The sequence below is a fragment of the Carassius gibelio genome, chromosome B16, assembly GCF_023724105.1.
Source record: "Carassius gibelio isolate Cgi1373 ecotype wild population from Czech Republic chromosome B16, carGib1.2-hapl.c, whole genome shotgun sequence".
Taxonomy (NCBI): Eukaryota; Metazoa; Chordata; class Actinopteri; order Cypriniformes; family Cyprinidae; genus Carassius; species Carassius gibelio.
This window is the reverse complement of record NC_068411.1, coordinates 23,139,978-23,162,560: the sequence shown is the minus strand read 5'-3', so window position 1 is coordinate 23,162,560 and position 22,583 is coordinate 23,139,978. Positions and strand designations below refer to the sequence as shown.

Sequence of the window (22,583 nt, the reverse complement as noted above, 5' to 3'; positions counted from 1 at the left end):
TACATATAAACAAACAGTTATTCAGATGCAGCAATGTAAAATAGGGGTCTCGGGGTCATAAAGGGTGGAGAACTAAACGCATTTTAGAGAATGTGTGCCCTTTATTCTCATTTTATCAACCAATATAAATCACATCATTAATTTCATTCAGTTATGGGAGCTGCTTGTCTTTAGTAGCTGGGCTAAAGAGATTACGATGAATCATAATGTATAGCCTGAGAACAGCAGGATGATTAGAGCGAGCTCAACTTCTCGAAAGCCCCGCATGGGGGCGTCGTTCGCACACTTTGAAGCACACTACGCACACTGGAGCGCTAGAAAGTGCGCTCGCGGAGAGAAAGAAACATCGCTTGGAACTGTTTATCCTGACGTCAGTTTGAACGGCTCGCACTGCCCCCGTATCACTTCACGCGACTCTGAACTGAGCTTCGGCTGGATTTCGGGAATCGATGAACTTCACCATCCAAACTACTGGAGCCACTGAAATGATTTCGGCTTGTTTTCCCAACTGGACTAACAACATAAAATGAATACCTGCGCATTTCTCTTGATCCTGGCGGTTCAGATTCACGCCGACAGCGTAGAGGGACCAACAGGTAAAGTCCCGTTTATCTGGAGTTACAGAACCTGCGCACTTTCAAACTTGTGTGTGTTTTGAGGACACGAGAAGCTTACGCTAGTCTGGACAGAAAAGGGAGGCTGAGTTGCACTTCGAAGACGCTGAACTTTTCTGATAATGGAGAGATTTGGTCTTGGTTATCATAAAAACAGTAAAGGTGCCATCAAAAGCTTAAAACGAATTGCGTGTTCGGGCTGTTTGTTATTTGGCTGTTTAAACATTCCCTCAGATTGACGTAATTCATTGAGTGGGTCTCTGAATTATTGTTAAAGTATTTTTCATTGAAAGAACTCATCTGCGAAGCTTTAAATCAGCGGTTGAATTAACGAATCATTTGTGGCTGCACCAGACGTGTTATAAAGGCAGCGAAGTGGCTCATAAAATGCTATTATTTCAAATTCATGTCAGAAGGATTTACAGTGAGTTGAAATTTAAAGGGAATTAACCACCAGAAGTTATATTTTGTTATAAACTGAATCAACTTTTCTGATTATTCAAATCACTCGTTTTGAATCTTTTGTGGGCGTTCGGCTATATGCCTAAACAAACGTTCATTTATTTATTTATTTAACCACGAAATAATCATAATACTCGTTTCACCAGAATAATATTTATTTACTTATTTAGTTTATTTATTTATTTTTTGCCGTTTTAGTAGGGTCAAGTGTCGTACAGTGAAGTGTATGTGCTGTGCAGAGTAACGTTAGTATGAAGTACAGATGTATCCTCCCGCGCTCTTTATTGTTGATAAAAGCCCTCGAATTCAGTTTTGTAAATTAAGTATCTCACCTTGTTTATGAGTTGTTCAAGGAACTAAAGCTTCCAAGATGCTATTCTTGGAATAACACGGTTTCTTAATCAATTAAATAACAAATCTGTCTTTAAAGCCCATCTTAAGTTTGACACTTTTTTTTTTTTTTTTTTTTTTTTTTTTACTGTATAAGAAATGAGGGCACAAATAGCTGGTTTACTGCTCTTGTCTGGTTTAAGAGGGTCTGACCAAGCTGATGTTCATCTGGTTTAGCTGTGTGTGTTCAAAACCAGCCTACTGACCAGGCTGGGAGCGGCTTAAGCAAACCAGCTTAGGCAGGTTATTTATTTATTTGCAAGGTAATGTGAAGATTAGGGTACATTTGAATTAATAAAATATAAAAAATAAAATTGTACACATTATCATAATAATATTTACCATCTAACACTGTTAAATGACCTGCTGGTCAAGCAGGACGCTCAGCTTGTTTAGCTAAATGGCCTTTAGAACACCTATAAAAACAAACCAATAGACCCAAACCTTACCAGACATCGAGACCAGTCAACCTTTTTTGCATTTGTACATTTACATTATTTTCCATTATTTAGTTATCTGTGTTTTTTTTTAAGCTGCTTCCACCATGAGAGGCGTTGGCTGTTCTCCACAGTTTTTGATTTCAGATTTGACTATCCTCGTAGGCATAACCTGATCCACACACGCACTGAGATTATGAACTGCTTCCTCCTCCACACTGTCAGTGGGCCATATGAAGACAGAGCAGGTACAGGGAAACTGAAGGGTGCTGCGTGTGATTGCTCATAATGGACCACTCCCTCGGAGCCAGGCTGTAGGAAACATGTCGCATGCTTCGCCCAAGAAACTTGACAAACAATCATGATCCGTTTGAGGGAGCTATTGATTTTTAGTTAACTAAATGGCTTCCATTTAGCAAGCTGTCAAGTAGCTGTAGGGTTCTGTAACTACTGCTGCGTTCTGTGCATTCCCTCTGTTCTTCAGCCGCAGTCTAATCCCAGTTTCTGTTGGTTTTTGGCCTGATTTACACAGTGTAATCCACTCTTATTGTGTTCGGCCGCTGTTTCCGCCATTGTTTTTTCCCGCTTTTGTTTTGCCATGGGAGAAGGCAGCGATGAGTGACCCGGTGTGAGGTGAATACAGGCATTGTAACCAAGTGTCTACTTCGTTTTTAGCTTTTCACACCCTCTGTGTTAGGCTACATGCTTCTGTTTTGTCAGTTGTGCATCATTTTTTTGACTTTGTAATATGATAGTAATGAATGGATGAACTTCCTAAGTGCTGATGAAATCATTTATAAAGAATTGAATAGTTTGCAAAAATGCATAAAAGCTCTAAATCATATAACCATATAAAATTATTGTTGTTTATTTATAAAAAAAAAAAATACACACACACACACACACACACACACATATATATATATACACACACAATTTTTTATTTATTTAAGTAATGTTCTGGCAAGATTACTTTGACAAAATTCACTGCAGTCAGTAATTAAATTAATAATTAAGGTTGATTTCTTTCCCTGTTATTTCTGAATAGCATAATGATTGCAAAGCTGACCTCAAAGTGATTTTACCTTTCAAGGGATATTTTCTTTTAGTTCTCCTGTTCATAATCATAGGTGCTGCAGCAATCCAAACTGTGTCGCTATGGAACTGACACAAGCAAATGTCTCTCATAATAAGGGGAATGAAGCACATCATTAGGATGAATATGGAAATAATTAAAGCACATGAAGATAATTATACCAAAGCTGAGACAGAATGGGGCAGCTTCACATTAGCTGCTTAGTGATGGAGTCTCTGGAGGCTTGACATGCAGTGCTCTTTGTTGGGATGTGCAGCTATTCTCAATTCTGATGTATTGACATCTGGATTAATCTGGTAAAGTCAATAGACATAATCTAGCATAATGTCGTATTTATTGCTCAATGTGTGTTGTGGGTTTAGTAGGAGTTGACGTGATGTTGGTCATGCAGATAACAATATTGAAAAAAAGTTTACACAATACATCTCCTGAATGTGACTTTTTTAATGTGACCTACCATAAAAATGGAATAAAGAAACTTAAATTGGCTGATATTAGCAGATTAAAATTATTTTAATGCTTATCATGGCATGTGACCCCATATTATTTCTAGATAGTCTTATTGTAGTGAAACCACAAATAAATGAAATTGATGATGAATGGACTGGAATATTCACATGTCTGTGGCACGTTTGTGACAATTTCCATTTAACTATTTTTAAAGGAAAGTTTTTTTTTTTTTTTAAGTTTCTCACAGTTAATTATTGTGGGACACGAAAGTTCAGCAGTGAAAAGTGAAAGTGTTTATCTAGTTAGCTTAGTTTATTTTAGTTGTGTTTTCCTCCTACTAATAGCTTTATCAGTTATCAGCTTTGAAATAGAGTGAATTATCATTGTAAGTACCAGACCAAATTTCCATACAAGGTTCATCTGTTCATTTTTACAGGATGTTTACACAAAATTACCATTGGCAGACTGTAGGCTGGATAAATAGGCTTGGCTGATATTGGACTGCCACTTAGAGGAGTAAATCTCATACACAGGTTCTTGAATTTAAAGACGTTTTCAAAATGTTATAAACCATGTTTGGAAAGGATGAGTTTCTGTCCTTCACCTGTTCCTAATTGGCTTCCTCAGGTGCTCTGGACTGTCAGTCCTTTAGCTAAGTTATGGCTTAGACTGCAGCTGTTTCTTGTAGTACAGAGCATGGCATGTGCATCAAGGTCTTAACCCTTTTTCCGGGATCCATTGCAGCAGCACTACAGTAGCTTGGTGAATCTAGATCATGGAAAGCAGTTATCTTTCACAGTGCCATTATCATGGTCATGATGTAAATTACCTCGGGACATGAAACCTTCTTTGTTTGCTTTCAAAGGTGCTTTTAAAAGGAGAAGAATGCAGTTTCTGCGCTGTAGTGTGTCCTAGTGGAATTATATAAAAAAAGCATATTTCCAAAACAACTTTTGTAAACGCCCTTTACACTTATCACGTCCTTTCATGATTATTCTTATTCATACAATATCTTGCTATTTTATTTGGGGCTTGACATTTAAAAGACAATATGTTTGGCAAAAACCTGAGATTAAGTGTTTTCCTCACAGCCCGTTTAATTTAATATGGAATTTTGTTTAGTCTGAGTATTTTGGCAAGTCTTTTGGCTTGCATTTCTCTAATTGAATGTGAATTTTTTTATTCCCCTCTCCCAACTAAATGGATCAGCCGTGGTCCCATACTGGCTAAACACCCTCCCTTTTCTGATTATTTACTCACCCCCAGGCTTTGCAAGATATATATGACTTACTAACTTCAGCTGAGGAGAAAAAGGTTTTAGAGAAAAACATTCCAGGATTTTGCAATCTATTTTGCATCTGTCAATGAATGAGGTATGATGAATGAAGACAATTTTGTGGCCCAAAATTCATATTTAGACAGCTTCAAAGTAACAAACAGCTGACAAATAGAAGCAAAAACTAAACAAAAACCTAACTTAACTTAAAACCTAAATTAAAGGTATTGCTACAAATGCTAGCTGTGGTCTAGTTTGGTTAAGTTCATGACCTCTTCTGCAGCATTTGCGTGTTTAAAGTCTGCATTAAATCTACACCATTTATTTTGTTAACACTCAATGCTAGTCTTAAGGCGAACAATTAATCTGTGCAAGTTAGTCCACTGAAAAAATATAATTTTTCTTGGTAATCTTTAATCGAAATCTGATAATCTGATTGCTTCCACTGGAATGGCATGCCTTCTCTGATGACATCAGTTTGACAACTTGGGCAGAATATACTGAACCACACCCCTCCAGGTATAAACTCCCTGTGGCCACCCCTAGGATGATTTGCAGTGGGTACTATTCATTTAACTGCAGATTGTAAATTCACAATAGTTTAAGAAGTGAAAATAAATAAATTCAGCACCGACTGTAGCACCAAAAACGATTGCAGATTTGCGCCACCAGAGTAGCTGCCCTTTCCCTCACCGTCCAATCAAAACACAGAGTGCATGCATACTTCACGTGATGCTCTAGACTAGATCGCATCGATCGCCATTGTCCAATAAGGAAGTGACTAAAACTGCAATTCATCGACTGGCCGCTTAAGGCTTGCTGCAAAAGGGAGTCAGTCCCATAGACTCCCCATGTTAAAATGCCCAACTTTACAGCAGAAAAAAACGCTTACAGCCTGGTGCAATAAATGATGTTGGTCTAAATAGCAAATTTTGCCCTCCATGACAACTGTGAGGGGGATGAATTTTTTTATAATTCATCCGTTTAAATTATATTAAGACTTAAACTTCTGCATAATTAAGGGCGCGGCCACTTGAGTGACAGGTGGATTGTTGCTGCTGACACTGCTATCGTGCTAAGTTGGCGTGGTGACGTGCTACCAAGATGGCGATGACTCGCTCTGCACACTTTAGACTTCAAAAACACACTTCAGGAGTCATGTTCACGTTTTTATATAGTCTATGGTTCGCATTCGTATTTATAGTGTGTTCTCTCCTTGTTTTTATACAGTCTATGGTTCTTTCACTGGAAATTTAGAATTATCACATTTTTCAAGATATGGGGCTGAAAATGTATATGTCTATACAATTTATAAAGTTCCATATAGTTACTATCACACAAATAGTTACGCTTTTCTCCAAAAGTTAGCATAATTACAAATGTGAAATTGATTTTATACAACAGTTCAGTAAACAAGAATTTAATGACTTGCGTTTAAGGCAACATATTTCCTGTTTTTGCTCTATTTCTAAGAAGAAAAATCATTCCAAACACAGTCACTGTTTTGCGTCTCTGAGCAACATTATGGTGTTTCATTCCTGAATGAATCAACCATTTAAATGATTCAGTTCACTCGCAGTGACTCACTACTCATAGCTGCCACCTACTGGCGGTTTTAATTACACGTTTAAGGTACCTTTAAATTTTTTCAATCATTTCAAACATCAGTTTTCAATGTTTTATGTTTAAAATATCAAAACATTATTTATTCATTTGTAACTGCAGGTTAAAGTATTCCATGTCCCACAGAGCTGCATTAAACAATGTGTAAAAACATCTAAATGGCACTTCAGATGCAGCTTCTGTTTTCTCTGCATCGCAAAGATCAATTTTGTTGATACTGATTGCATTTGCCTAATCTGGCCACCCCTATTAAACTTTTCTGGGGACGCCACTGCGCCCCTCCAACCGTTAGTTTGTTATGAGTGAGAGATAAGAGGAGGAGCGTTACTGAATACTAAATAGAATAAAACCCCGCCCTCTATTCAATATTCCATTTCAGTTGGAAATACATCACTATAATGAAATAAAGTCAGCAGCAACTTCCAGTTCATACGGACATTAAAGGGTTAATCCACCATAAAATGAACATTTTAACATTATTAATTTACCCCCATGTCTTTCCAAACCTGTAAAAGCTTTTTTCGTCTTCAAACAAACAAAGTTTTACGGGTTTGGAACGACATGGGGGTAAGTGAATAATGACAACATTTTCATTTAAGCTACCTAAATATGTATTCTCGTCTACATTGAACCCTGTTAATTTGCAATTGTGTTATCCTTCAAAACCTTAATTTCTGTTCACCCAAAAAATATTTTGGATGGCCTGGGGATGAGTAAATACTCAAATTTTTATCTCATGTATCATTTTTAGGTAAACTGTTTCTTTAAGTGACACACAGAGAATGGTTTGCTGTGAGGGTATGAAAGTACAAAGAAGTTTCAGAGGGTTTTTCCCGCTGATTACGAGATAATGCAGCCGTCTGAACATCAATGAGACCCGGTGCCCAGGTGTAGGTGGTAGGAGGGCTCGGATGTCTCGGGCACCCAGATATTACGCATCAAACAGATTCATTAATCAGAATCATCCTGACATCCAGATTCTTTGACCTAAGCTAATTGCAGAGTACCTGTAAAACAGGAGGCGGCGAGGACCCTGGTGACCAGAGTTTTATTTCCTTTGTAATTAAGGAAATTGCATAGTGTCTTTTATTTTTTTGCACTTCCATCTGCAGTGGAATCTCAAAGGACTCTTTATTTTTTCTTCCCAGCCCTGACTGCATTTAGCACTGCTGAAATAATGAGGAAACGTGTCAGAGAGGGTTTCGAAAGCAACAGCTGAGAGCGCTCGTTCCCCCAGTATCAGAGGCAGTCCGTCTCTTGTCGAGAAATGTTTTCTTTGGTCTCGCCTGTCAAACTGCTCTGGACTTATAAGAGGTATGAGGCTGGGGCGGGAGGGGGTTTTGGGAAAGGGGGACTGCCAGAGCGCACTCTCCTCCTTCTCTTCAAACGGCAGAGCTGCTCTGAGTCAACATCTGATGGGAAACGAGGGTATGACAACAGAGCGAAGCGGTGCTGGCTTTTCCTTTTGTTGTCTCTGGAAGGCTGCTCCGTTCCTCTGTGATTTATCTATGGATTTCAAAAAAACAGTTCCAGTTTCAAGGGGCCCCTGATGGAAATTTGGCTCTGAGAGGATCTGAGGCTGGTGTTTAGATGTGAAAATGACAGTGAAATAGATAATCAAAGACTCCGGAACAGGAGGGCACTTAGAAGCCTCGCTTGCCCTTAAGTTTTGTGAGTTTTGCTAGAGGAGGTGCTCAGCTTGGTTAGATTCTCCCACGTTAAATCTAGCCAACCCAGGTGCAGCTTTTTTTAATTCATCCCGACTCTCTATTGCGCTCTGATTTGTTCTCCTCCTTACAAGTAGTAAGGCCCGAGGCTACATTTCTTTCATTTTCATTTTCAGGAAGCTTTTTGCCTTAACTTTGTTTGGTGTTTGTTGAGCGTATCCACGTTTCAGAGGATTGCAGGTGTTTACACTGTGTGGGTGGTGAATATACTTTATTTTTAAGCACAGTAATTTCAGCGGTGATGGTAAATAATGATTGAGAGTGAGACCAAAGGGCATCTCTGCAATGGCTTTTTTAATTATATCCACCCAGGGTAAAAAAGAACACCTGCCAAGTGCCAAATGAAAGTAAAATTTCCTCAGATGTCATGAATTACAATTTAGAAGCATATTTCAATTTGCAAAATAAGCAGTTGCAATAGACTTCATCAAGTTTGTCAGTATGCATATAGCCTGTGATGTTGAAAGAAGTCTTATGCTCACCATGCTGCATTTTTCTGTCGATGTAATTTTAAGGTAAAATAAAAAGAATCATCCTATACAGAACTGACGTTTACTTCTGGCTTTTCAAACGTGTATGCAAGTTCTACTTTACAAAAAAAAAAGAAAAAAAGAAGTTTTGTCACAGTTTAGTCCATTTCGTTTCTTATCCAACACGCGAGAAGTTAAGCTTAACATCCCTTCACTGTCTCCGCTTGTGTAGGGTGCGGACAGGTATAGTACGCTCGCACAGATTCAGTGAGCGCTGGAAAGGGGCTCTTATTTTGTGCAGTCGTCTGTTCGTTTCCTGCTATCTGTGCCTCAGAAGTGTAGCTCTGCACTTCCAGTGCTGAAGGGCTGCCCGTGTCTTGCGCACAGATTTAAAAATGCTTCCACACAACTGACATGACAGCAAATGATTACAATGTATTCTGTGCATATATATATATATATATATATATATATATATATATATATATATATATATATATATATATATATATATATATTATTTTTTTTATTTTTATTTTTTTTTTTTTAATATCTCCTTTTTTAAAGATCTCCTTTCCTGTTAGGCTGAAAAAGTTAATTTCACATGCTTTATCTACCTGTTATGGAAGTTAATTGAAACTTTGAAGGTGCTGGTTGGCAATAGTAATAAACATTTATCTTGAGAGTTCACCTAATACATTTGCCTCTGAATACTGAATAATTTAATTCTTGAACTCTTTCAGTCTGATGGTTCTCTGGAGTGTTTTGAAGAGACAGTGTTTGGTCCGTAATGGTGGTTCTGCCTTCTTGCCATTAGAGTGCCTTCTGCTTTTGCTTTTTCATGTGATTTTTCTGTCTTTAGAAAAGCCAGCCAGTCACTCAAGAGTTCCTCTCAGCTCCTGAAAGATCTGCTCTGAGAGATGGCACAACAGCCAAGGACATAATTGTACAGAGCATGGTTTTTTTTTTTTTTTTTTTTTTTTGTGGTAAGATTTTCTCAATGGACAGTTAATTAAGGCCGTTAAGGTCAGAAAGCAGTCATGTTCGTTCACAACACTCAATGATTTAGGATGTAGAGAAGTAATTTGCCACAAAAAATGGTTAAACTCAAAACAGTTAAAATACTTTCAGGATGCTGAGAGATTTCTTTTCTTCCTTGCTTTACAAGAGGAACTTTAAAGTGCGTAACCCTTTTGAACTTTTTCTGATTAATTTAGCCTTCATTTGTTAACAAATAAAGCATATCTTAAAGTGGAAGTGAAGCAGTAGCATTATTTAGTAAAGTGATTTCCACTTTTTAATTAAAAATATATAACAAACATGATTAATGTAACCATTTGAAAGAAAAAAGGATGTTTTGTTATAGCTTTTGGAGCAAGGGCGGTAGTAATCAACACAGAATATTCGAAGCTTCAGAGGGAGGGGGCTCATATTTTTACTAACATATTTTTCTCTCTACCACCACGTCTACATTGGACGCGATCGGCGCGGCATGACAAAATACAATAGAACCTATCATGCTGTCTGCTCTGGATGCGGTGTGGCGGCTGACAAATTCGCAACTGCTGCTGCATTCTATTTATGAAGTACACATTTCAAACCATTTTCAACGGTCGCTCTGTCGCGTCCAGCATAGACAGACTCTGTTCTGATCTTTAGCTGTTGCGGCGTGGTGCGACAACTGTCGTGTTCGGTGTGCGTAGAGGGCAGGAATAAAGATGTAATATTATATTACAGTGTAATAAAGTCTGGAATATCTGTGTGTCTGTCTGTCTGCTTGCATTTTAATTTTGAGAACTGTTCATCCAATCGACTTCACAAGTGATGGCAATACTTTTAACATAGACACAAGATTAATAGGCTACTGTACGATTTTTTTAATGTCTGCTGTATTTGCAAGTATTTTCCAAGCAAATTAAGTGCACATTTTTATCATGTGTAAAATGCTGATTAACATGCCGGATAAAAGCAGTTAGTTTTTTTAGTGATTTTTCAAACTTTTGAAGACATTATTCAAACTTTACTCATGCATACACTATCAAACTGTCTCTCATTCACTACTATATTGCCTCTCACACACTATCAAAGCTTTTTTCAAACGCACTACCAAACTCTATCGTACAAACAATATCAAACTCATTCACACGGATTATCAAACATTTTGCATACATGCTATCAAACTCTCTCGCACACGCACTATTTGATGTGCTGTTGTGGTAGGCCAGTTTCAAATCGCAAATTTAGCACACTATCTATGTCTTGTCCTCACTCAATTTAAAGTGCTCCCACACAGCTGAATTCTCTTCCAGATGAACTGAATCATGACGTTCACTCATGGGTGATTCATATTCAAGGGTGAATGAGAACCGTTTCATGGGGGTTGCCAAGTAGAGCTGTTAACTGGCCTTAAAAGTTAGGCCCGACAGAATTCAGCCCAAGCCCGAAAAGTACATTTTGATTGATAGCTTTTTAAAAAAACGCTGAACCCATTTACAGCCCAACGTCATTTAAATGTGCGCACGCACGCAGCTCTTTTGTCTTTTGTCAAGAATGAGTCATTTATACATGTTTTAACATAATTTATTTATGACTAACGTATGTTATGGCCAATCGGAAGTTGGAACAAAGAAATAAAATAAGTCCTCTGTAACATCATCCTAGGCATACGCTGAGCCTATAAATAGATCTTTCTTAACAAATTAAATTAAGATAAATGTTAATCGAAAGGAATCACATGACCGCTCATTTACTGTGCAAGCCTGAGTCCATGTTAAATGATATAAATTAATCCCGAACCCATCAGCTCTAATGCCAGGTGTTTAGAAGAAGAAAAAAATTAATATTCGAATCTCAAAATGTGAAAATTTAATGGCAACCCACCAAACTAATTTTCGAATAATCAAATATTCTGGTACAGCCCTATTCTTTTTTAAACATTAATAGATGGATTTTATATTTCAGTTCACCGTTGGCCCCCATTTTAACATTTTACATGTGCTTCGTGTTCTGTTAGTATAGAATTAATACATTTGTATCTAATACAAATGTGCTGTAACTGTAAAGAGCATTAGCCTTAAGGCCTTCAGTAGTGTTTTTTCTGAACATCTCTCTCTTTCTCTCTCTCTCTCTCTCTCTCTCTCTCTCTCTCTCTTTTTTTTTGTAGTGACACTTGCGATGCAACACACTGCAAATCTTTTGTGCTGGTCTTTTGTCTTCATAATTTTTTTTTGAAGGTCTCTGCTTGTTCCAATGCTTTCTTATAATCCATATGGTCTGGTGGCATTTTCTTTGTACCTTTTCTTTATATAAAATGGGGTGAGCTCTTGTCTGAATCATTTATCCAATTTGTCAGTTCCTGGCAAGTACAATGATCTGAGGATGCAAAATGTCCTCTCAGTAGAATAGATCTTTGATGATTGAATGACTCTTTATTCTTTCTTTTATTCATTTCATTTAAACCTTTCCCTCTTCTGCTATTTCTTTCTCTCTTAACTCCCACAGTATTTTCCATACTGTATACATAATGGTGATAAGACTGCTTATAACTTTTGGTTTATGGCAAAAATACCCATTTCCCTTGCCTTTTAGATTGAGTTTTAGATTGAAATATCACGTTTTGTGTTCTCCCTGATTAGCATTTAGTTTGTTTATACTGGCTTTTGTGTAATGTCTATGTGCTGTCAAAGGAATATACACACAGCTGTCCCATAACTCTTAGGGATGTGCTGATGAGGTTTGTGGTGGAGTTTTGGAGATTTCTGAATTTCATCTTGGCCCCAGTGCTGCTCTGACAGACTGGAGAGATTTACACCAGCCCTGCCCTTATTCTCCATACTCAGTCTCTCGGTGGCCCCGTCCAGCAGAGATTAAAGTCGTATTGATCCATGAGCCCAGGAAAGTCCATTTCACTAAGACTCCATCAAACAAGGACCCCCTTTATGAACCATGTGTTTCTGATATAGAGACATGAAATACAGCAGGTATGAAATATAGTGGGTGAAAGCCACCGAGACTCATACCTGGACTGATATGAATCTAATATGATCGTAAAATATCTTGCTCTTCGTGTTGTGTAACCCTCAGGGAAGGATTTAGAATACATTTGGATTTCCTTGTGTTCGCTTTCATTGTACTTCAGGAAATAAGTTAATTTTTACGTATTAAAAATAAAGCAAATTTCAGTTAACATTTTCAAAGATGCTATGTTTGTTTCTAGTTTTGGTCTAATTTATCTCTTGCTGGTCATTGTGCAAAATGCTTATAATAACCAATAATGATCATGATATATGATACATGATTGCATTCATTGTCATTTCTGACTGAATTTGGAAGCACGTAGACAGACAAATGCATCTTACTGCTCGTCTATAAATATCTTGAAAAAGTGATACCAACTTTTAAAAACTCTGGCACTTTTCAGCAATTATTGGCAGCGAGCACAAGCGCTAGATCACAGATGCAGTCTGTCATGCTTGTTAGATCTCATCATAAACACACCCATCTGGTAGGCCGCTCACTTCCTGTCGATTTCTTTCTCCTGCTCTTTCTCATTCACACAAGCGTCGTGACACCCAAGCAAAAAGTTACCGCCCGTGCTTCTGGATACACAGTCTGCAGCCTTTGTCTCCTCGAAGATCCTATGGGAAAGTTTCGTGTTACATAGTCTCAGGCATTGATCTACGAGTAGATTTAGTTTGAATTTCAGAAATCCACTGAATTTATTGTTCTCTCATCTTATGACGCTGGGTCAGGAGTGGATATGCGTCAAACCTCTCAGCTATTTCCTCCTCTGGCAAGCAAACGGCTTTAGCTGCGGCACCCGCCATCTTTCTTGATTTCCAAAATGTTGTCTTGTTGCCCTATTACAGTCATCCATTGTCAAGCTGCGCACCATTTGCAGAGTTAAAAAAGGGGTCACCATTTATGCACGCCCAGTACTAATGTCAGCATTCGCTGTTTAGTTGATGCTATGAAATATGAAACCACCAAATGAGCAACAGCCCTTTCTAATGAAGTTTCCCGTTACTATTGTATAGGGAACATTTAAGCCTGCATAACAGGTTCTCTGTCTTTTTTATATATTTATTAGATTTGGCATATATACATATATAGTTATATTTTGGTTGAAGAACTCTGTCTATTTGTATTTTTATTAAATGATAATTTAATAAGCCACTAGCCAATATATATCAAATAATACATATGTTAAAAAAACAAATGCTGTCTTAATTGATTTTGATTTATTTGTTTTTAATGATATTTATTTTGTTTAAAACAATTAAGTAAAGCTGCTATATTTGCTTCTGATATTGGCCTATTTTATTTGATAAAATGCTTATAATAACGAATACAGATATAGTCAGAATCATGATATATATATATGATCCCTTCTTATTTCTGCCTGAATGAGGATTTTTTTAAAGCACACAGACAGACTAACTCCTACTCCTATTCTATAAATATGTCCAAAAATGATTCTAACTTCTAGAAACTGCATTTTTCAGCATTTATTGGCAGTGAGCAGGAGCGTTCTCATGGGGATTCTTCAGGCGTGTTGGGCGGCATCACTCAGGCGGCCATAATCACATCTGCACCATTAAGTTATTACAGCCAGAATGAAAGAGTGGGACGTGAGCTCTTGTGCCTTGAAAAGAGAATTAAGGCAATGGTGCTGTCAGCTTGATTTAAACACACACCTTCACACATCCAGACGGATAACATCAAACCTGAAATTGTCAGTTTCCTCAATTTTACAGCTTTCTGTGACACTTGCCATGCCACAGCAGTGTGGATGTTATTTGAATAGGAAGTGCTCTTTCTGTTTCCGTGGGTGACTTCTCTCCCCGGTGAGACAGCTGTTCTTGACAGGTTATGGCTTGAGTGCGCCCGGTGTCAGCAAGGACTGCATCACTGTCACCTCGGCAGACTTCTCTTTCACACCTGTCTGTTCTACCTGAGCTCCATGTGCTGGGTCTTATATGTGTGCGGGCTTGAAGATCACACTTCCGGACGTAGGTTTCACTTTGTCATATTTGCTTACACTCATATGTCATGTTAATTTATGTTCACAAGCACTCTGTAATGGAGTAAGGACATACCCCAAGGCTCAGTGGTCTATAGCTAATGTTGTAGTGGAAACATATTAGCGCTGTTCCTAAAACTGTAGTGAGCTGCCTTGCTGTCTACTGTTTGTATCAGACTTCTAAGACAGCATCTAGAATGAAATGAAATCAAATTAGTGATTGATTTCGATTCACTTTGCATAGGCAGCGACTCTGTATGTCGCACAAATAGCACAAATCGCTCATGAGAAATGCAATAGAGACTCTACTTAAAACTGATTTCTGGAGTTTGGTGGTTTGCTGGAGTTCAAGCATAAAAATAATTTTATAAAACAAAATTTCTGGGGAAAATAGTATCATTTTAATTAGATTAGATAGATTTGATAGTTTTATAGACACTTTTTTTTTTTTTTTTTTTTAGATACAAAGCTCTATTTAGGCCTCAGTATAAAAAAATGCTAATTACTTACTATTTTGAGGTAACTCAGGGGTCCTGTGGGAGATTTTATTTGTTTATTTATTAAAATATTTAAAGATTTCTGTCCCATTCAAATCAACATATACTCTATTTGTAAAACTATTTCCCATGGGAATAGTGCTTAATAAATCGTTTTTATGGATTGATTGATTGATTGCAGTAACTAGAGAGATATGTTTATATATGGCAACATATAATCTTGACTAATCTTTGATAAAAAAAAAAAAAAATGGTTTGTTGGTTATGTGAATAAAAAGATTCCAGTCCTGTCTGAATTGACTCTGTTAGTAATTGTGACTCATATATCTATATATCTATCTATCTATCTATCTATCTATCTATCTATCTATCTATCTATCTATCTATCTATCTATATATATATATATAGATATAGATATAGATATAGATATATATATATATAGATATACACTCACACACATGTTAGATTACGTACAGTATGTCACCATAAATGTATGTCACCTTATAATCTGGACTTATACATATTTCTTTCCACTGTGTTGCCAGCGATTGCTGGTTCTATCTTTGATTTTGGATCAGAAAAGGCTGTATAATGTTGCTTCATTTTGAAACAGTGTTTCGCGTTCGCTGTCTGTAGGCGGTTCACTATGATTTGGAATGGTGCATTTAAAATTAATACTTCCTTCATGCCCCGTTACAGAGCAACACCAAGCTCTCTAGTTAGGATTGTGCCTATAGACGATAGTATCGTGTATCAACGATAGTCAGACATATCGACATAAGCAGAGGTATCTTTCAATAGTCAAGACGATATTAGGCTCATTCTCCTATTAATGTATTAATAATTATTATTATTATTTTTATGAGACGGCCTAATATAATTTGTCTATCAAACTGCCCAGCTATTTCACTTCAGCACTGCATTTCACACATGCGCGCACAAATGAGGATTAGAGCCTGTAGCCAGTGAAGAAGTCTCCATCCACATACAGACGTACATCATCTGCAGATACAAGGTATTTCATTGCATTTTAACAACTAACTTGAACGGCCTATATATGTGCAATATTTTACTGAGTTGTTAGAATGCATCTCATTCTTGCTTCTGTGGCAGTGCGTCGAGCTCGTCATGAGGCGCACGGTCCGGAGCGCTGTATGACTGATGCATCAGTTTAGTTGAACTTTACTCCAAATATATCAACTTACCTGTTTTGAATACTTTACATTTACCATGTTACTTTATGCCCAATATTAGTGTTAAACTCTTGGGGCCCTATCATACTCCTGGCGCAATGCGATGCAAGACGCAGTGCAAGTGTGTTTACTAGTTTCAGTTCGGCGACATTCGCATTTTTTAGATCGTAAAAATAGGGCCCTTGTACTTTAAATGAAATCTATTGATTTTAATCTTTGACTGATTTTGCAAAACATTCATACTCATATCTTCCATGCGCAGATATGACAAATTTGTCACAGGACATGCAATATGATCCGACTATATATATATGAACTAGCGGTTTTAAATACAGTATTTTTATATTTAACGTTAGTTTATCAGTATGTTTGAAAGTATATTTTTGGGATTATTGGTGATTCCATAGGGCTCACTCTCGTGCACATGTGGGGTTTAAAACACCAAATAGTTATGCTATGACAAGAACAAAGAGTCTCTCTCCTGTTTATGCACACATGCCCAATAATATTGTGTATCATCGATCTCACGGGCTGACGATATGACGATTTGAAAAATGACCATATCTCACTATCTCTAATAGTTCCAAGTAGAAGCATGGATGTCCACTGTCCATTTTGTATAATTTCCTCTAGGTAGCTACACTTTCAGTTTCCCTCAGACCATCTTAGTCTTATACAGTCTACAGTACACCTACATGCTCCTAATATCGTGTGGCGTACAGAATGATTTTCTCCCACATACCCTCCAAATAGTGCTGAGACGTCAGTGGAAGCTTTGCCAGCCCCGGCTTGGCACACCAAAGTTGATGTCTAGCAATTTATAAGACGTTCGATATGATCCAACATATGGTTTTGAATTATATAAATGCAGCATGAGGATAATTGAATGAATGAGGGTCCAGATGACAAGGTAAGATGCTTAGACTCAGGTGTTTCTAGGAGACCTGTGAGTGAAGGATTATTGATCTACTACAGACCGCCAGAAAGGGCTTATCGTTTCCTTTAGAGTTCTTCTCCCAGTTGTCTCCCTTGGGTCTCTGGACTCTATTCCCAGATCATGATCAGATCACCTCAGATGAAGTGTTTCTTTCTCTCGGCACTTTCTCATCTACTTTCAATCTCTTTCTTGCAGCATCTCTTTCCCTGTCTGACGCCCTCTGGCTCACCCTCTCAGATTGCCCTTCATATTTTCAGTCTCTGCTGAAGTCAGCATGCAGGCTTTGGTTGACATCCATAATGCATATGCATGTGCTACCATAAGCTCGCTGGAGTTTGTGTTCCATCTTGTGGGACGGTGTTGGTCTCACATAGAATCCCAAAGGACTTCACTCTTCGTTTTGAGAATTAGATGTGGAAGAAATCTTGATTCTGGATTATCAATCAGAGTTGTAAGCAACTGACAAAAATTGCTTTTTAAAATCATTAATATTTTTGTTTAATAATAACAATAATGATAATAATAACTATTATTATTATAAAAACTACTACTACTAATTATAATTAATAATAACATTATTATTATTATTATTATATGGTTAATAAAATGTTCTCATTATTATTAGTAAAAAATATTCTACAACTATTTATTTTTATTTTATAATACTCATGAAGATAATTGATTATTATTAGGGCTGCCCTCGACTAAAGACCTTTCTGGTCGACTAGTAGGTGTTTATTTGAAGCATAAGTCGACTAATTGCAAGTTTAGTAATAAACCATTTAAATCATAATAATGAACCTTCCATTTAAATCATAATAATGAAACTTTAATTGCCTGCATAGCCTATAAAGCTTGCCACAGTGCACCGCAGAGGATAATGATTATGAATGTGTCAGGGAAAAACAGGCTGCATTAACATGTAAATAATTAATTGATAAACTAGTGCTTTTTTGTTTTCGGTTTAAGAGATGAAGTCGTGGCACCGACCCGTCATCTCCGCAGAAGTGGATGCGCCTGTAGGCATGTTTCATATGGAATCTTAGAATATCTGTTTTCCATTTGAATTAGTTTAGGCCTATTTGATAGTAGACATTTCACTCTCAGTAGATATTTTTATGTCTGTAAGGCAAGCATAAACAGAGTTTCGCTCAAGTTCTCAAGAGACCGAGATGGCAGAAAGCGCATCCTTGTTTGCTTTCATTATTTTACAAATGTCTTAAGTTTTGTTGTTATTGTGAGTGTACACAAATAAATGTAGAGTCTTTACAGATTCTAAAAAATAATTACTCTTATCTGTATGAGCAAAAATAGGGAGTATTTTAAGAGCAAGTGAGCGCAACAGCGCCTTCATCTGTCCTACTATGAGTGCTACTGTTCAGTTTCCACACACTGCACAGACGCTTCAATTGCGCACACTTTTCTATGTTAACATTAGATTGAGCTGCCACAGAGACCAGCCCGTAACGATGACTTTGCCAATTTGGATGTTTTTTTTTTTTTTTTTTTAAACCAAGTGACTAATAAAATATTGGTCGACCAGGTAGTTGATGTGATGATTAATATTATTATTATTATATGGTTAATACAATATTTTCATTATCATTAGTACTAGTAGTTGTCACAAAGTTACTTCTTTACTTTTTTTTATTTTATAGTACTGATGGTGAAGATTGATTGATTGTTGTTTTTATTATTATTATTATTAGTTGCTGTAACGTATATTTTATTATTTCACTTTTTATTATTTTGTAATACTTATGATGATGATTGTGGTGATTATTATTAGTGGTCGACCGATATATCTTTCTGCTTGGCCGATCTATTAGGCAGGACTGATTTTTTATTCTTGTTTGTTGTCGTCTTTAACAGTTCTGTCTAATACGGATAGAAGTCTGCCGAATAATCAGACAGAATGGTTAAATTGAATGCTTTAAATTTTAAACTCGTGATTTCAAATTATGCTGCATTTTATGCATTTGCCCACTGCCCACTTCATCTCATTTTCACTGTGTGCTGTATGTAAAATCAGGGTTTACACTGGCTTTATTTAAAAAATATGATTCCCAGTGCACACAAACTTCCCAGAATACTGAGTGCCCTGTTGGTTACAATGTTTACTTTCTTTTTTTATTATATTTGTATAAAATATTCATTTATTTGTCGTAGCAAATATATTATTTATTTTATTATTTATAAGCATACTACTACTACTAATAATAAATCTTGTTGTTTTTGTATATCATTATTTATTAAGATTAATGCTACATGTTTCTTACTTGAAAGTTTGGTATGCCATTTATTTGCAGATGCATATGTACAATCTTGTCTAGTCAAAAAAAAATGTAAATATTGATTACTATTGGTCAGATTTATTGTAATTGTTAATGATTCTGTTTATTGTACCAACACCTCCAAGATTTTCAGTGCCTTGTCTTTTTTCAATCCTTTTCTCCTACTATCTGTCTGATTGTCCCTAGGAAATACTCAGCCTCCGGGCTTTCAGATACTAATCAGGATTGAGGCCTGTCTGACAGAGAGAATTCATTCCTTTATTCTTGATTTATCTTGGCATCAGTGCTAACACAGTTAGCTCAGAGCTAGTTGGACCTACCCTTAAGCTTCATTTAACATGTGAGACAGAAAAATACTTGCCTGCAGCAATTCTGCAATTCGTGTAGATCAATGGATTGAAAGCTTTGGTGTCTTAAGTACTAATACTGGTGTGTTTTTACTCGTTTTATCACAGTCTTACTCTTAAGAATAGTGCGAGAGGATTTGGGGTTTATGTACGTTTTTACACTTATTGTAGGCTTTATGCAAAGAGCAGATGCTTTACATGGCAGCACATTTCAGGGCCAAGCTACATACATGTTGTTTTAGATTTTAACTTTTAAGTAGGGCTAAATAATCATGCAGAGGAGTGAAAAGAAGGCCTTCAAGAATGTGGCCTTCAAAATGAAACCGTGAAAACTGTTTAAACTTGGTAGTATACACTATATTGCATTGAAACAGGCTGTGACATCTTGTTTTCTCTGGCATCACGAACCTCTTTTGTTTCTCCCTGGATCCATTAGCTGGTCAGACTGGCTAATTGAGAATGGGTTTAAGCAGGGATTAAACCAGTGTGATATATAGGTGGATGCGGGAGGCGAAGGAAAAAAGCTTTGGAAAGAGATGAGTGACTAATATGGGTATTAGTGCACGTAGGTGTAGTTATATGTCGTCATGGGACACTGAGTAAAACAGAACAAAGCTTTGCTGACAATGGCCTCAGTGACTTCAAGGGAGCTCACATTAACTGAGGCACTCAGGGTTAACATTTCAGAATCTCTCATTCTGATCTCGCCCTTGTGCTTGTTCAGTCTGGATTTATGTGCACTGCTGCATGAAATGAGTCTAAGATTGTTTAGTTCCACTTGTTCCTCAAGATAAATAAGTTTAACATTTAGTCTTGTGTAGGCAGAACTTCGATATAAGGTCCATATCAGAGCTTATTCTGGCCATGAACCAGTCATGAAGACTGCAAGAAACTGCCTGAAAGACTTGTAAAATGCCAACTTTTGTTTTCATGTGCCATTCAGGTCGTTTTTTGTTTTGTTTTGGTTACTGTTGTTTTCTTTTCTTTCATGTTGTCATGTTTAGTTGTGTTTTATGTTGTGTTGTTTTTTTGTTTTGGCTATTGTTGGCGTTGTTTTTTGTTTTGGATATTGTTGTTTGATTTTTTTTGTTTTGTGTTTTGTCTCGTCTTTTGTCATGTTTGTTTGTGGGTTTTTTTTTGGCTACTTTTATTATCTTAATATCAGTTTACAAGAATAGTTGTTCAGAGAAAGTACTGGAAAAATAGTCTCAAAATAGTCTCAAATTCCACAAATTCAAATCTTTTTGATGCCACTAACCTGTCAGACATTGAAACTTTGAACACAATACATTGCAGAATTAAAGGTCACACATTTTGCTTTGTATTGCTGCATATACCCTAATTTCTTCATTCTTAATTAGCGCTTAAGCTTGGTTGGTTTTACTTCAGTAACTTCCTTGTTTTTTTATCACAGTGCATCGAGCACAGTTGGACCTGGTTCACTCAAGGTTAACCAGCGGCAGCTGTGTTCTGGTTTTTCAGCATCTTTTAAAGAATGTGGTCTTATCCACCTCTCCGTGCCCTCTCCAGACTTAGCCATAATCCTATAACAAAGTCAGTAAGTCAGACCTCAGGACATTTGAATGTAACCAGAGGTTTGGCGCAAGCTTTTTCTATCTGTTGAGTTAAAACTGTTGCCAGTTGCCAGTAGCACTCAATGGGACTCCATGGTATTTGCATGCTCCTCTGGTACTGCTACAAGGAGAGATTTTAGATTTCTTTTATTGAGGATAGGTCAGCTAAGGCCGTTATGTTTCGTAGCAGTACAGTATTAACTCAAACAGCTTTACCAAGACACTGAAAGCCCTGCACCGTCGGTGATAAATTAATGCCCGAACTCACGTCGTAGCGTTGTGATGCTACATAATGGCATGACTGTGGTGCTGTGGATTTGTTCTGGTCCACTGAGCCTGAGTGGCGCCAGAGGTTTTGCCCAGGGATTTCAAGCAGTATTCCAGAGACCAAATCCCGGAACAGACACTGAGCGAGCAGAGCAACCCCTAATCTCTTCATTATTAGCTCATAAATATTTATTTGAGACCGCGTCTAAAGGAAGAGATTTGTTCACCATTCTTCCGTTGAAGAGCTGCATTTTATATCTTTTGACTACGTGTGGAGGGTCCTGTTTCTGAACTTAGCAGTGAACAAATCATTCTTTTGAATCATTCTTCTAAACTGGTTCACAAAACCTTCAAATTGTTCATTCACAAATCAGACTAAATCTGCTTGAGCAGTTTTGGAGTCAGCAACTCACTGATTCATACAGAATCTGATTATTATTATTTTTTTACTCAGTTGAACTGGTTTACAATCCTGAATGATTTGTTCCATGATTTGGAATGAAAGGTGCAAACAGTTCTTGAATCAATTCAGTGATTCATTAAACTCACTTTTAGACACTTGATTCAAAATGGTCCAGGTTAACAACACAATGTCTCAACGAACCAAGAATTAACTAGTTCAAAGGTTAGTTTACCTAAAAATGAAAATTAGCCCTTAAATTACTCACCTTGAAGTCTTTCTAGGTGTATATGACTTTCTTCCTTCATACAAATCTAGTCAGAGTTATTTTAAAAACGGTCTTTGATCTTACAGGCTGTTTGATGCAACTCAGCGGGTGTTGCACTCCATCGGTCCATGATAAGTTTAATAGAAAGCACATCCATTAAATAAGTGTCTCACATGGCCCTCGGGGGGTAAACAAGAGGTCTTCTGTAGCGAAATCGATGCTTTTTTGTAAGAAAAAT

The 22,583-nt window shown here is 37.1% G+C and overlaps 1 protein-coding gene across 14 annotated transcripts in view; it reads left to right on the top strand.

Moving 5' to 3' along the window:
* The first annotated feature begins 289 nt into the window (after positions 1–289).
* The window catches only part of LOC127974396 (receptor-type tyrosine-protein phosphatase U), a 205,884-nt gene continuing 183,590 nt past the window's right edge, over positions 290–22,583 (top strand). For 9 of the 14 annotated variants that reach the window (XM_052577627.1, XM_052577626.1, XM_052577620.1 and 6 more), the window contains exon 1: positions 313–596. In XM_052577627.1, coding sequence (XP_052433587.1) covers positions 527–596 — 70 coding nt within the window. In that variant the 5' untranslated portion in view covers positions 313–526. Of the gene's footprint in view, positions 597–22,583 lie in introns of all 14 variants that reach the window. The other 5 variants (XM_052577616.1, XM_052577615.1, XM_052577622.1 and 2 more) reach the window with 4 other exon arrangements.